Here is a 16,382-nt window from a genome sequence, read left to right on the forward strand (position 1 = left end):
TCTTGCCTTTGTCCTCAAGCACACAAAGCGACGCCATTGAAAGGCCATTACGGCCGCACACAAAGGGACGCGGCGCATCCACCGCGCGTGAGCGCCCACTGCAGCATCCACAGATCACAAAGCGAACAGCTACTTTAAGAGTGATTACTCTGTTCTCAGCGCGATCTTCGCTGGGGCATTGAGCCCTTGGCTTTGTTCATTGCGCTGTCCCCAGGTAGTTATTGACCCGTAGTGCTGCAGTGACACTGAGGAGTTCGTTCTCGGATCAGTAACTTCAGAATGACCTGAGGTGGTTGGCTATTATCACTGTTCTATGACATACTAACTTACCTCTCTCTATCTTTCTCTCCGCAACATCAGGACACCCAGGAGCTGTTTATTAGCGGCACATTCAAAGCATTTTATCTGTTAATGAATCTGTTTCTTTGTTAATATGCATAAAGGACTAACAATTGACCATAATAAAAGTCATTATTGACCACCAATAATAATTCATAACAACTGAGCACCAAATCTGCATTTTAGAATGATTTCTGAAGGATCATGTGACACTGAACACTGGAGTAATGATGCTGAAAATTCAGCTTTGCATCAAAGGAATAAATTACACTTTAAAATGTATTCAAATAGAAAACAGTTATTTTACATTTTAAAACAATATTACTGTTTTCATTCTGCTACGCTCTATACGTCCAGCACTTCCAGGTTCTACGTCTGAACGGCGGCTCAGTATTGGCCGAAGCTGACCACGTGAGCAGCACGACACATGCGTAATGGGATGGGGTTCTGATGTTGAACCTGGAAGAGCTGGACGTAAAGAGCGTAGCAGAATGACACCGAACAGAAGATATTGTTGAATAAAGTTGTTATTTTCGTTTTGATTTTACGAACAAAAAGTATTCTCGTCGCTTCATTAAATTAAGGTTGAACCACTGCAGTCACGTCGACTGTTTTAACGATGTCTTCAGTACCTTTCTGGACTTTGAAATTGTTGGTTAAGTTGCTGCCTATTGAGGAGTCAGACAGCTATCAGATTTCATCAAAAATATCTTAATTTGTGTTCTGAAGATGAACGAAGGTCTTATGGGTGTGGAACGACATGTGGGTGAGTAATAAATGACAGAATTTTCATTTTTGAGTGAGCTAACCCTTTAAGTCGCTCAAGCTGCTTAAAACTTTAAAGTGATCTTAAGCATTAAAGGTTTCTGTAAATGCTTGTTATTTCTCGGATTGTTATTCCTTCTTAATAAAAGACTCTTAACTGCATGTTGTCGCAGTATTATTTTGTCACATTATAAGAGTAACATTTAATTTAAAATAATTACCAGCACTGCATAAAACAAGTAAAATGTATTTAAAAGAACAAATGGTTTTACTTAATTATATTAATAACATCAGATTTTTAAGTAAAAATTACTCAATATTATTTAACAGGCCAAGTTATATGCACTTGTTCACTTTGTTAATTTTACTCAGCTTAGTTAAGTAGATTTACTTAATTTCCATGTGTGTGAAATTTACTTTAAAATTATTCGTGCAAAAACTTGCAAAATAAAAATTGAGTAAATTCTACTTATTGTTTTTTTCAGTGTAGTGAAATGACCTTTCACAACAGATAATGCTTTACAATGAGAGAGCTACATTTATGTGTTTAATAAAATACCTTACTAATAAAAACACCATCTCCATGCTGCTTTTACAACATTTCAAATCCCTCAGTTCTCACCATAGCCGAAAAGGCAAGCCAATGTTGATTCATGTTATATTACGAACTCTGTCTTGTTCTGTTTTTGCCAGCAGACTCTCCTCTTCTCTGTTCTTTTTTTTTTTATGGGTGATTTTGAGATTTAGCTGCTCCATGTCAACCTTTCTTGCTTGTTGTGACAATTAACCTCTGCCACTCCCACACAATACACACGTCAAAGTAGCCAAAGCAACTTTTCTCTATTTACGAATATGATGAGACATGATTTCAAACGAAAACCATCCTGCCCGGTCTAAAATATAGTCAGAATCAGGGTAATACAAAACACATTTTTGAAGAAGGATTGATGTTGTATTGACTCATTATTTAAATTTTTGTTAATTTTGAACAAAAAGTTGCATAGTGTACTTTTAAGAGGTTTGCTCCTGCTGGTAGATGGTTGAACTGCAGCATTTTGTTGCACAAAGCATTGTTTTGCCACTTATGCAGACAAAACAATTCCTTTCAGTGCACCTAATAAATAGTCTTTTATCAGTTAGTAAAGACATTTCAAGTAATATTGCAAAAATGTATAAAACAAAACATCCTCTTTAGCACCTTTAATAACTCTTAAAAGCTTGAAATGGACTAACATTTTTCCCATTCTGCTGCTCAAGATAGTAAACAGTTTTGGAACTGTGTGTGTTCTTGTACTGCCATCGACCAATCAATGTGTCATGTTGGTTGAATCACACCCCAGATCCTGTATGCCCAGGTAAAAACAGGATGCATTACCTTTATTGTACATGTTGGTTGGCACCTGCACCACGCTGAGGCTGAGGTTGACGGATAGGTTATTAAAATGATCGTTGGGTTCCAGAAGGAACTCTCCTCCCAGCTCCACGCTGTTCCCATCTTCATCCACCTCGTTTATCAGCACTGCGTTGAAATACTCATACTGCAGGAAGAAAAACGAGCCAAACAAGTCTATATAGAGGTGTCAAGCTTGAAAAAAGAAAATGTGAATGAAAAAGTAACAATTTTATTTTAGTTGATAATACTACAATATTGCTGATATTCATTCTATGGTGTTACAGCAACTTAACGTTCAAAAGTTTGCAGTCAGTAAGACTTTTTTTAAAGAAATTAATATTTTCATTCATCAGGGACACAATAAACTGATAAAATATGACAGGAAAGACATTTATAATGTTACAAAACACCAAAATAAATGCTGTTCTCTTGAACTTTCTATTCATCAAATAATCCTGAAAAAAGCATCACTGTTTTTCTGCAAAAAATATTAACCGTTTTCAACATTGGTAATAATAATAATAAATGTTTCGTGAGCACTAAATCAGCATATTAGGATGATTTCTGAAGGATCATGTGACACCGAAACTGGAGTAAAATTCAGCTTTGCCATACAGGAATAAATTACATTTTAAAATACATTAAAACACAAAACAATAACATTTTAAGAATATTTGTCAATATTGCTGTTTTACTGCATTTTAGATCAAATAAATGGCGAGCATAAGACACTTCTTTTGAATGATAGTGTCAAAGTTTTTTACAACCTATAAGATTTATCAGAGACTTTCATTTAAGTATCAACTTTGGCTCAGATGTTGTTCCAAAAAAGTTCATATTGAAATTTTTCACTTTGCAAATCTGAACACAGTTTGAAACACTATTGACATCTGAAACTCTAGAGGAATGTGAAATTACATGTGAGATTACTAGGGTCTTTTACTCAGACAAAAAACTAGAGAATGTTCAGCAAAATTCTCTGTTTAATCTCAATGCTGTCTGGGAGAAAACAAAAACTGAGACATTAAACATTAGTGATTTTTCTATCCTGCAGGAAAACAGCCAGGTATGCATAAACGTTTAGACTAAAACACTAAAAATGTTATTTACGGACTGCATGCACACACACTCTATAGGTACAACATTTCACGCGTGTCCCAGTTGAACTATAAAGGATAACGGGCAAAGAACATTTAGTTTGTGTCCAGAGGCCATGCGTGATTAAACTACCTCTCACTTTACTGGACTAGAGGTCATTCTGTGAAAAGAGGCTATCTATCTGTTAGGTGAGTGTACTTGGTAACACCTTTGTGTTTACTATTAAGCAGCGTGTGTGTGTGTGTGTGTGTGTGTGTGTGTGTGTGTATGTGTGCAACAGCTCCTGTTGGGGAGGGGGGGCATCGCTACAGCAATGACAGCTCATACCACGGCTGGGCGCTCCGGTGATACACCCCTGGGGGGCGGAGGGGGAGCGGAGTCGAGAGGAGCGTAGCGAGACAGAGGAGAAACGCTCCACACTCAGCGTTTCTGACAGCACTGCGACAAGCTTTTGAGGGTTATCAACAAACAGCAGGAGCAGGAGCTCCACACCCGACCGAATCCCGGTCCCAGTGGGTCCCAGTGAGTCAGAACTCCTCATTCAAAGAGTCACGGTCAGAACTGTTTCCTCCAGACCGTTATAAACATTTACTATCGGCCAGACCATTTATTGAAAGCTGAGTTTTTATATACTCACACTGAGGCACTAAGATAATTCAGCAATTTTGTTTGGCCTTTTTTATTTTATTTAGGTGAATTTTTATTTTTAATTAATTGCATTAATCTTTTTATTTTTATATTAATTCCCGTAATAAATCTCCATTACATTTTTCATGTCCTGATGTCTTTGTTTGACATCAATATAACCCAATTAAATACTCACAAAAATGTATTCTTTTAATAAATCATACTTACAATTACCAATTGATTTCACAAAAAACTATATATATATATATATATATATATATATATATATATATATATATATATATATATATATATATATATACACACACACAGTATATATGGGTCAAAAACATAATCGAGATATAATTAATTTTGAAGTTTTATTAAGTGTTAACAATAAGATTATGTGGTTTTTATAATCAATTAACACTGCTTTTGTCATTTTTTACAAGATGGACAAAATTTGTCACAAAATCTTGGTTTTACCGAATGACACTTTTGGTTTTACCGAATGACAATATTTTCAAACAATACTAACAGGCTGATATCTAGCTAGCTAGGTAGCAAAAGGACAATCAAGCATTTTATATTTAGTACAAGTTTTTAAAATATTACAACATTTTCCATGTTTTATAGCGGTTGTACCGAATGACCTGATGTTTCAGGACATGCATATGAGCAAGTGAAAACATTAATTTTTCAAATAGTTAAAAGAGAATTCGTTACTTTGCTTCACAACCATGTGGACCTTTGCAGGTGTCTGAATGATGTCACATCCTGTCACATGATATTGATCGCATGACTTGATCCAAAATGGTCCTTTTATATCGGTTACTCCAAATGACATCAATGAAATAAATTTTTCCGGACATTTTTTCTCATAACAAAGCAATGACTTCTACACATAATTTTAATAGCATTTTGCACTATGTTGATATATGATGTTATAAAATCATGCCAGAATAAAACATATATACATTTATTACATTTTAAGATATTTTAATCACAAATGAAATGGCTGTATTGGCCTTTGGACGGTTAAACCAAATGACCTTTTGACACTTCAAAATCTTTAAAATACCTTTATATGTAGCAAAATATAATTAAAACCTTTTGGATTCAATGAAAGAGATCTAGTTGTACTGCCTTACATACTTTGGATGGCATTTCTTTTTATTTCTTTTTTTTAATTTTTTTATCAAGGTCTTTGGACAAAAAAATGACCCGTCACATGACCCATATATGTGTGTGTGTGTGTGTGTGTGTGTGTGTGTATGTATATATGCCTACAAATTAAAATTAGTGAATGAATGAGTGCATAAAATGAATTAATGTATTAGAATAAAGAGTGTGTATCTCTAAAATAAACCTTCCATTCAGTCAAAGGTTTTTTGTTATAAAAACAACATACAGAAATATTGGGACTATAAAAAACTGACTCTTTCACTATAATTAGTTGTGTGAATTAAAAAAAAAACACTGTTTATGAATCATTGGAAATGTATTTTTACGTACAAGAGAGTGAGTGCATGAATTCATTACTAAGGGGGGATAGCATTATTTTAAACGTATTTTGCTTCAGTGAATTTTCCATTTGTCCCTGAATAGCGCAGCCAACATGGAGTCATTTATCTTAGTCGGAGTGTGGAGGCCGGAGCGAGGGGAGGGCTTTCCGGCACATAAATATATATATAAATATAATTCACTTCAAGAACTAAGCTGGAGGTCATGTACAGGATATTTGCATAAAGCAGGGCTACAAGATTATGGCGAGGATTGCAGGGGCTTACCATTAAAATATCCCTTAAGATTCAATTCTAAAGAACACAATAGAATTTCGTACCACACTTTATGAAATATCCATAAAAATAATAAAAAAATTAGTATGCAAAGTGGGATAAGAGTGATTGGGTTTTCTTTAAGAACTGTCCATGGTTCTGAAATCTTCTCATATGATACTGCAAAAACAAACAAGTGTACAAACTCTCACCTGTAGGTCAGGGTTCTCCTCATGCTGAAGATGAGCTTCCTCCGCCGCTTCTACGAGCCTCTACACATGAGTGACACGACACAGAGAACAGAACAAACATAGAAGAGATGACTGATGGCAAAATACATTGATTTGTTCTTGATATGCAACATGATGGGCAAGACATCTGTGATCATAATAGCCTCTAGCTACATGTAAAAGACATTATATAACATCATTAACAAATATATTACATTTTATAATGCTTATCAGATCATAAGATAATGTACTTTCAGAATGCCTTTGATTCATATGGGGGGAGGGGCTTGACTTTCAATAACAAACTGACCCTGAGAAACATTCACAGGAGTAAACCGTGAAAACTAGCCCTGTCATAAAGACAGATTAATGAAAGTTAAAAAAGTCATAATGATTTATTTATGTAAGTAATTGTATAAGGTGACCTATTTAAAGCTAAAGTAAACAGTAATATAATGTTTGGTTTACCTGCTGCTTGCAAACAGGTTGTATTTCACGTGGCGGCTTGTTCCCTTGCGGCAAACACAAGTGTGTGTGTTTGTGTAAAGGACAGTTTATGTTTTGTCGTCATTGAAAAGTGCTGGCGTGCATTTTTAGTTACATGCCGGTGTAATTGCTTCCAATCCACAAAGCGCTTTAGGAAAAATAATTAATACTTGTCGCATTTCGAGGAAATTATAGCAACATAACCAAAAAAACAAAAACAAAAGTGAGGCTTTGTGCCAATTTTATAAATACAACCTACCTAAGCCAAGCTGCTCTGTAAAATATACTAATAATATTATAATGAGGCTATGTTCCTGAAAAACAAAAAAAACAATAAAAGAACATATTTGAATGTCTTTATAGCCTATTAATATTTTCATAAAATAAATTGTGTTCTAAATATGTTTTTAGATACAAACAGGGTGCGAATTATGCCAAAACATAAGGCTGGAGGGGGCGTACATATTCTTTTACACGCAAGTACATTTCAATCGTGTTTTTAAACGTCTCATTAACCACAAAAGCTAAATCACGAGATAGAGAGGGGGGGAAAGAGTTAGTTATAGCGCGTATTTTCACCTGTCGCCAAATAGGCGGCGCTAGCGAACAGAATAGCGCGTTTACCTGAGAAGGTAAGCATATACACACGACGCTTATCAGCCTTCCGTTGCGATTATTATCGAGTTAACAAACATGAGATCATCAGTAGAGATTAACATCACAGATAGGCCTATCCTAAAAAACAATATCATATATTTTTTGTTTAAAAAGTCTATTTGACGCGTAGGCTAATTAACTCTTGCTGTTGAACCTCAAAAGATGAAACCCCGAAATTTAGGCCTACAAATTCATTTTCGACGACTCTGAAAGACATTTTATTTTACCTAGTTAATTCTTATAACCGCCCCAACAGAAATTGTAACTTTTAAACAATATTTCAGTAGCTGTTAGTCAGCGCGCGGATTTCCTCTCACATGCTCGTGAACAGAAGGCGCGTTCACCTGAGTAGAAAGGAGGACAAAATTTGTCATTTTATTATAGATTTAACATATCTCAAGTAGGCTATATAACAAAAAAACATTGTTTAAATATAATTTAAGATATATAAGCGAGATAACACGAACATTATCAGCAGAAAATCATTTAAAAAAAAATAATAATAATGTTTTTATTTGTATTTGTAGAATTATATTCCAATAAAATAAAACGTGCTGCAATACACTTGGATTTCTGTTGTAAAAATTGTATAAACTCCCTTCAATTCCGTCGAATGTGTACATTTATTTCGTATATACGCGCATCGCATCCATTTTATAAAATCGGTATGCAGCAGTAGCTACAAATGCATGAGGTGTATTTATGGGTTTTACCTTTCATGGCAAACCGACTCCATTGCATCATAAATGACAGTGTGTATCTGCAGGAGTTAGATAAGCCTATCTCCTCCACACACACAGGCAATTAAAGCCTGGACCGTGTGTGTGCCTCTGAAGAATAACGGCACGAGCCGGTTGTAACGGGAAAATCTATATGTTCTGCTATATAGAAGGGAGAAGCTTCAACCGAGATGATTTTTATACGTTAGCAATAAATAAAGATGTTGCGGCTGCAGCATCCAAGACAATAAATGACTGATGGAAAATGCTGAAACAATAAGAATTCATGCAAAAATCGTAAAATAATTTTACAAATGGCAATAGGCTAGATAATAATAATTCCAAACTATATTAATACACACACACACACACACACACACACACACAAACTATATGTTGTTAAAGGCTGTTAATTTTAAAATAAAACAAAATGGAAGACGCATGCAGAAGATTTTTGAAATTCTCTTCCTCTTAATTGTTACTTACTCGTGTGGCCTCAGCTTTTTTCCGAAATATTTCCTCCATATTCTGCGCCAAAGTTTTCACCACTTTTGCGCCGTCAATCTCCTCTATTCGCACAGATTTCTCATATTCCTTGTATTTCTAAAGAGAAATAAATCATGTTACGCAATGAATATACGCACGACAGACATTTTACTACTTTTTGTGTCAGTGTGGTCAAGCCTGGATGACTTTTTTTTTTTTTTTTTAAATCTTTAAACAATACAAAATACACATGTTGTTTTCTGTAATTCAATCCATAGCCTACATAAAATTAAATAATGCCTAAAAATGTAAATTCTGAATGCAGCTTGTCTGGCAATAGTGATAGTATGTTACAGCAATTTATTAATAAAAAAATAAATAAATGCAGACTCTTAAAAAAACACATTGAAAACAGGCTAAAAACAAAAAGTACAGATAGTTAACAGAAATAAAATCATTTTTTATTTAACTGCATTCATATATGCACACTTAAATGTAGAATGCAGTTGATCACTTTATTTATTTCCTTGCTGTGTGTGTGTGTGTGTGTGTGTGTGTGGGCCTGGTTTTCCCTACATTATGGGGACCCCATAAAGATGGGAATACCAGTAGTTTTTGACCTTGTGGGGACTTTTTTGTTGGTTTGTTTTTTGGTCCCAATGAGAAAAACAGCTTAAAAATCATACAGAATTATGTTTTTTGAAAATTTAAAATGCATTAAAGTTTTAGAATTATAGAATTTACAGTTTGTACAGTATAAAAATCATTATGTCTATGAAATATCCTCATAAAACATGGAAACCAAACTTTGTGTGTGTGTGTGTGTGTGTGTGCATATTTTTGTGATTTATGAGGACACAAATTTGTATAATGACATGGGTATTACACTGGTATTATGACGTAAACATGAAATATGAAGACATTTCATGAATCCTCATATTTAAAATAGCTTTAAAAACATATTAAACAATGTTTTATTTCAAATGTAAAAATGCAGAATGTTTCCTGTGACGGGTTTCCTGTATAGGGATAGAATGTACGTATAAAAACCATTACGCCTATGGAATGTCCTCACTTTGTGATACCCTCAAACATGAGTTTAAGAGATCAATGTCCAGCATGACAAGTTCATTTGTCAGCATGTGATTAGTAAATAGGGACATTTCCGTATTCAATCTGAGGGAGGCACATATGTGTCGCAGTGGAAGATGGACAGACGAGACAAATAAAAAAAAATGACGAGAGACAGTGATGGAGAGACAGGGGACGGTAAGAAGAGGCCTTTACAAGTCTTCATGACCTACGCTTTGCATTGTCTCTTCGTTAATACAGCTGTCGTTCCCATTCGAGTTAGTGACACAAGTCTTCAGATAAGCGTGCCGTCGTGCACCTCTCTCTGACAGCGGCCTTTCTGATTGGCCGATAAGACATATCCTCTCCAGATAACGAGCTCAATCTTGTCCCCGTAATTGGTGGAGCTGCTGCTGCAGTGTCTGTTATTGGTGGTGGAAGAGCGTTGTGGGTGGGCTGCTTTGGGGAGGCTGGGCGTGGCTTGTCGAAAAGGGCCACGCATTGTTGGAGGGTAATTGAAATGGAGTCAGAATTCGGGAGAAAGATAATAAGTTGTCAAGCCTGGGCGAGTCTGGATAATGAACTACACTTCAGACAATGCTGAGTCTGCAGTACAAGCGACACCTGAAGCAACAGCACTCAATGGGCGTCGTGATATTAGACTATTCAAACACACTCAGGCATTGACGCCTGCAGGCTTACACCACTCCACTATAAAAAAAAGCCTTTCTGATTAAAATAAGTTAATGTTAAATGAAACACGGACATAAATTTCATGAAAAAAAACCCACTCAAATTCCAAAACATGTGCCGCACTGCCACACTTAAAACGTAAAAGTTCACTTCAGAATTAAAATTTCCTTATAATTTACTCACCCCCATGTCATCCAAGATGTTTATGTCTTTCTTTCTTCAGTCGAATAGAAATTCAGTTTTTTGAGGAAAACATTCCTGGATTTTTCTCCATATAGTGGACTTCACTGGGGTTCAACGGGTTGAAGGTCCAAATTACAGTTTCAGTGCAGCTTCAAAGAGCTCTACTGTACACGATCCCAGATGAGGAATAAGGGTCTTGTCTAGTGAAACAATCAGTCATTTTCTATAAAAAAAAATCTGCCACGCATTACGTAATCATGTTGGAAAGGTCACGCGTGATGTAGGCGAAAGTATTGATCCAGTGTTTACAAAGTGAACATGCAAAGACTTAGTCAAATGCCCTTCACAAAAAAGGGTAAAACAACGATGTCGGACGATTTTGAAGTTGGAGGAGAAAATGAGATGGAGTTTTTCGCCCTACCGCGCTACTTCCGCCTACGTCACGTGTGACCTTTCCAACGTGATTACGTAATGTGCATTGCAGAGGTAGTGAAATACGAGCATTTGTGGTTAAAAAGTATATATATTTTTATTTTTTTTTAGAAAATGATTGATCATTTCGCTATATAAGAACCTTATTCCTCGTCTGGGATCATGTAGAGCTCTTTGAAGCTGCATTTAAACTGTAATTTTGACCTTCAACCCTGTTGAAGTCCACTATATGAAGAAAAATCCTGGAATGTTTTCCTCAAAAACCTTAATTTCTTTTCAACTGAAGAAAGACAGACATAAACATCTTGGATGACATGGGGGTGAGTAAATTATCAGGAAATTTGAATTCTGAAGTGAACTAATCCTTTAACATTTCCAGGAGGCAAATTACATATACACATCTTGTGTTTTTTTAAGACAACAGGACATAAATTCATTTTAAAACACAAACTCTGGCACATCTAAAATCCCACAATCCCACATTTAAAATACAGCCATGTTCTACACAGTACTTTTTAAATTAAAAAGTAATTTAAAAATAAAAATTAATAATTTTTATTTTTTTTATTAAAATTAATAAAAAAAAAATCTGATAAAAAAAAAAAGCTTCCAGTAAGAGAAAAAGTATCCATATGTCACTTTTTGAAGACAAAAGGACATAAACGCCATAAACACACACACACATTAAAATCTTAACATTAAAAAAGACTTTAAAAAAGAAGATAATAAGTTTCCAGTATAAAAATTAGAGTTAGTGTTAACTGAAACTTGGACATGCACTTTGTGAAAAAATCACTTCTTATTTTAAGACACTCTGGCACATCTAAAATCCCACAACATGTTCTACACTGTCCTTTGAAATGAAAATAAATCACATAAAAAAATACCACTGAATCCAAAAACCAAAACAGAACGTGAAACAAAAAACAGGACATACATCACATTATGCATACATGCTGTCCCAGTTTTTAATTATAAAAACCATGAAAACACACATACACACGCGCTGGTTTTCCATGTTTTATGAGGACATTCCACAGACATAAAGATTTTATACTGTACAAACTGTATATTCTATCTCCAAACCCTAAACTATCCATCACAGAAAACTTTCTGCATTTTTTCACATTTTCACTTAGTGTGATTTAAAAGCTAAAAACCAAAAAATGTCCCCACAAGGTCAAAGATTTAGGATATTGCCATCTTTGTGGAGACATTTTGTCTCTATAATGTAGGTTATACCTGAACCACACACACACACACACACACACACACACACACACACACACACACACATATACCACTAGTTCCACAATCCTTGTAACTTACAAAATGTGTTGTGATTAAAAATAAGATTTCTGTAAGCAAAACAATCTTGCATTTTTTTTTTACAGGACAACAGGACATCAAATAGCATGGAAACACACACTCTGGCACATCTCAGACCCCCAACATGTTTCTAACACCAACACCCCCCTCCACACACACAGATCGCAGCACCACGCGGCAAATTACCCCTTTAAGAGAGAGACCATGGAGAGTTATTGAGGCGGAACAGTTCATTTCACGCCTGTCCTGCCTCCCCACCCCTCACCCCCCGTCCAGGCACCCTCCCCGGCCCAAAAAAAAGCCATAATCAAAGCCATTAATGCTGCGTTCGTCAATAGTGATGATCACCCCACTGATTCAAAACACAGTAGCGAAATAGTCCCGGGGAGAGTCTACCAGATGCTCCTGGACAAAACAAGTTTCTGCCATCATATTCTCAAGATGCTGCAAAATTATTCACTGCAAAGATGCTTAATGGTAATGTATTTGTACAATCTGTTATTTTGTTGCGGTGAGTTGGAAATTTCAGCGATTGAAAGCAACAAAGGGTGACATTTGTATGGCTGTTTTCCCCCCCTTTGTGTAAAAATCAGGTAATTTTGCATAACAAGCTTAATGATCACTCTTAACGATCCTCCTTAATGAACCGGCCTGCTGCCTCATCCCTCCCTTTCTGCTTTCAGCTCTTCACGCAGACAGTTTATTGGCCCTGAGCCCCACCCATCGGTCACGCCCACTGAGCAGGATGATGGGAAAAAGTGCAAACATACGCAGAAACGGCAATGAAGAGAGAACACAACTGGCTGGGACATTTTACAATGTGTGAATGTGTGTGTGCGTAAGATAATTCTGGGAGGGATGATGAAACATGTTCATTATTGATGCTTTTGGCTGAATTAGGAACAGATTTACATCTTAACTCTCACCTTAAAGTGATGTCATTTTTTACTCACACTTATGTCATTCCAAACCCATATGTTGTATTTTTAAATGCATTTTTTCCATTGAAAACTGAAGGATACATTATAAACTATATCCCTAATCTCTTTTTAATACAGTTCAGACTAATATAATTTACTTTTGGCCGATACGAAACCAATTTTAACAAACAACTATTGGCCGATTCCAATACCGATATTTGTCACTTGCATATTTATTAGAACTTTTGTCATTAAAATTAGGGATGCACAATATATCGGCCACCATATCGGTAATGGCCAAAATATGTTCATTTTTAATGTTATCGTTATCGGTCCAATAAGCCGACACATTAAAGCCAATAATTAATGGATTATTTCCTTGATGGTTTTGAATTGCTTGAAATATGATTGGCGCCTTCAAAAAGGAAAATATAGTTAAGTCTGTCATATAGGCTACACAAAATTATAATGAGAACATTGTAATTGTGTGCTTGGGACATGGCTTTTAATTGTGAGACTTTTGTTTTTTGTAATCAGGCTATCAAAAATTATATAAAAATTTGGATTTAGATTTGTTGGCCAATATATCTGTTATCGGCTTTCAAATATAAAGAATTATCGGTATTGGCTAAATATTCATATTGGTGCATCCCTAATTAAAATAGATTACTGTTTTGATCATGCTTTAAATCAAATTATTTTCATTGAACATGGAATGGATTCATTTAACATTCAACAGGCCAACATTATAAGAGAGGCAGAAAGTAAGATATAAAAACAAAATACAAATAAGAAAACATGACAATCAAACTATATATGCTGACAAACTATATTTTGTACACATTTCATTTTGTTTTGGCAAGTGTTTAATTATTTTACCCCGAGAAATGCGTTGGATTATGCAACAGACCTTATACAACAACTGAGCGCTTTCACGCAGTTATTTAATAAATGACTGGTATACCGATGGTTTTAAATTGATCAAAAATTGCCCGATAAATATGGACAAAAAGCACCACAAAAGTTGTCAATACAACCAATGCACTATGTTTCAGCCTTCTGAATCATAACATTTTTATAGCAGGGAACAAATGGAAATTTAAGTCGATATCTGATAATCTTCCACTCCACTGAAGCGCTGAAATTTGCATTCGCATTCAGGCCGTGTTGATGCACAATGCCATATTTGGCATCATTGTCATGAAGTTTCATTGGTTTTTGTGTTTTTTTGTAATGAATATGGTGTGATAGTTTGAATATGCACAATGGGAAATGAGATTTTTCGGTAAATAATAACCCAAACATGAATAATCTGTCATCATTTATTCAACCTCATGCTGTTCTAAACCAGTATGACTTTATTTCTTCTACAAAACACAAAAAATCCATTGACTTCCATTCTAGGAACAAAAAACAGTAAAGGTGCGTCCCAATTTACATACTCGTGCAATATTCTATGTTGGTTTTTCGTATAAATAGTGTGAGTAGTGAGTTTACAAAAAAGAAGTGTACTTAAAATACCCAGATGATGCACTTAATTAACTGAAAAAAATATTGGACACTTCATGCACTCAAATGTCGCAGCTTTCCTTACGTTGCTATTAGACTCCGATGCTGGATGACAAAATAGCCTTATAAAATTAATACATTACACAGTTAAGTATAAGTGCATAGTGTATAGTGTGTCATTTGGGACACAACCTAAGACATTTTTCAAAAAAAATATTTTTACATTCCAGAGAAGAAAGAACATCATAAAATTTAGGAGGGTAAAATTATTTTAATTTTTGGAGTGTCCCTTAACATTTCAGTCTATTTCTCACACTAAGCTACAGTATGACTTTAAAAGACTCAGAGATTAGCACATGGATCATGTGGACTAGTTTATGCTGTCCTTTTTGGAGCTTGGCAGACATAATTACTATGAACTGAACAGAAAAAAAGCAAATGTTTTGGAACAACATGAAGGTGAGTAAACAAAGACAGAATTTTTATTTTTGGGTGAATTATTCTGTTAACAATTATGCAAGGTAAATCAGCCGCAATGGTCTCGGATCACTGGATAAATACAACACCAGTAATGGCTCTGACTACACTATAGATTTTTCTGTAAGTAAGTAAGGGCCCAATAGCTAAAGATAGACCCCGAATCTCAGTTTTAGTTAAACAATCAGTGTTTGTGGACACGTGTATCCTTCACAAACACACACTGACAAAGAGCACCTATATACCTCACTAACATACATGAGAACGCCCATCATTCTCAGTTTCATTCATTTCCACTGTATTACAAACAGACCCGGGCGAGTTCAGTTAAAGAGTCACGTACACACATTCTGTGAGGAGGTAATTACGACGATAATATGTGCACTGATGGTGAGAGCTGGGCTCTTATCTCACACCAACACAGAGAGACTTATTAATACTTCAGAGACAGAGAGACGGGGTTATCTCAAAACATCCATCACTGTTTTTCCTTCAATAGAAACCGAGAGGAAATGAAGTGTGTTCTGTAGTATATAACGCCACCGTATAGTGCATTCAAACAGCAGTATTAGCTATAACACCATATACTGGAACAAAGAAACCAGGTGGAGACCTTAATCTGCAAAATATCAGCACTGTCACACAGATATGAAGTTTAATAATAAAATATTAATATTGTAATGTGTATCTGTGCTTTTGATTGTGTTATCAATATTGAATTGTTAATATGTAAATATAACGTCACACCAAAAAGACTACATAATGTACACAATATGAATGAGGAAATGGATAAATTATTAAAAAAATATGAAAATAAAAAAATAATTTTTCCCTTATTTTTACTACTTTATATTTTTTTGAAGAACATCATGATTTATTTAATAATTTAAAAATGCACATTTGTCTCCAAATGCCTAAAGCACAGTTCATAATATCAGCTGCCACCGTGTGGTTATAGTGTGCAGTGCATCATCAGATGCTCCTTTGTCATTTATAAAGAGACACACATTTATTCAGTAATTCTATTTGTCCAGCTAGTCCTACACAGGTGTTTAGATCCGAAGGACAGATCGGGGGGAAAGAAACTGAGTGTAATGAGCCTTATCCAAAAACTCCCCCTCACACACACACATCTCAGATTATACACCTGGATGTTGTAAGGCAAAGCCATCTGTATTCATATGAGCCGA

At 35.3% G+C, this 16,382-nt stretch overlaps 1 protein-coding gene across 5 annotated transcripts in view; it reads right to left on the reverse strand.

Moving 5' to 3' along the window:
• Window positions 1–16,382, reverse strand: part of cacna2d3 (calcium channel, voltage dependent, alpha2/delta subunit 3) — a 68,347-nt gene that overhangs the window by 44,741 nt on the left and 7,224 nt on the right. For 4 of the 5 annotated variants that reach the window (XM_048173061.1, XM_048173063.1, XM_048173062.1 and 1 more), the window contains exons 4-6: window positions 8,579–8,695; window positions 6,213–6,272; window positions 2,480–2,642 (exon numbers count right to left, since the gene is read on the reverse strand). In XM_048173061.1, coding sequence (XP_048029018.1) covers window positions 2,480–2,642; window positions 6,213–6,272; window positions 8,579–8,695 — 340 coding nt within the window. Of the gene's footprint in view, window positions 1–2,479; window positions 2,643–6,212; window positions 6,273–8,086; window positions 8,223–8,578; window positions 8,696–16,382 lie in introns of those variants that run through there. The other variant, XM_048173064.1, reaches the window with a different exon arrangement.

This window comes from Megalobrama amblycephala, linkage group LG21, assembly GCF_018812025.1.
Source record: "Megalobrama amblycephala isolate DHTTF-2021 linkage group LG21, ASM1881202v1, whole genome shotgun sequence".
In the NCBI taxonomy this organism is placed as follows: Eukaryota; Metazoa; Chordata; class Actinopteri; order Cypriniformes; family Xenocyprididae; genus Megalobrama; species Megalobrama amblycephala.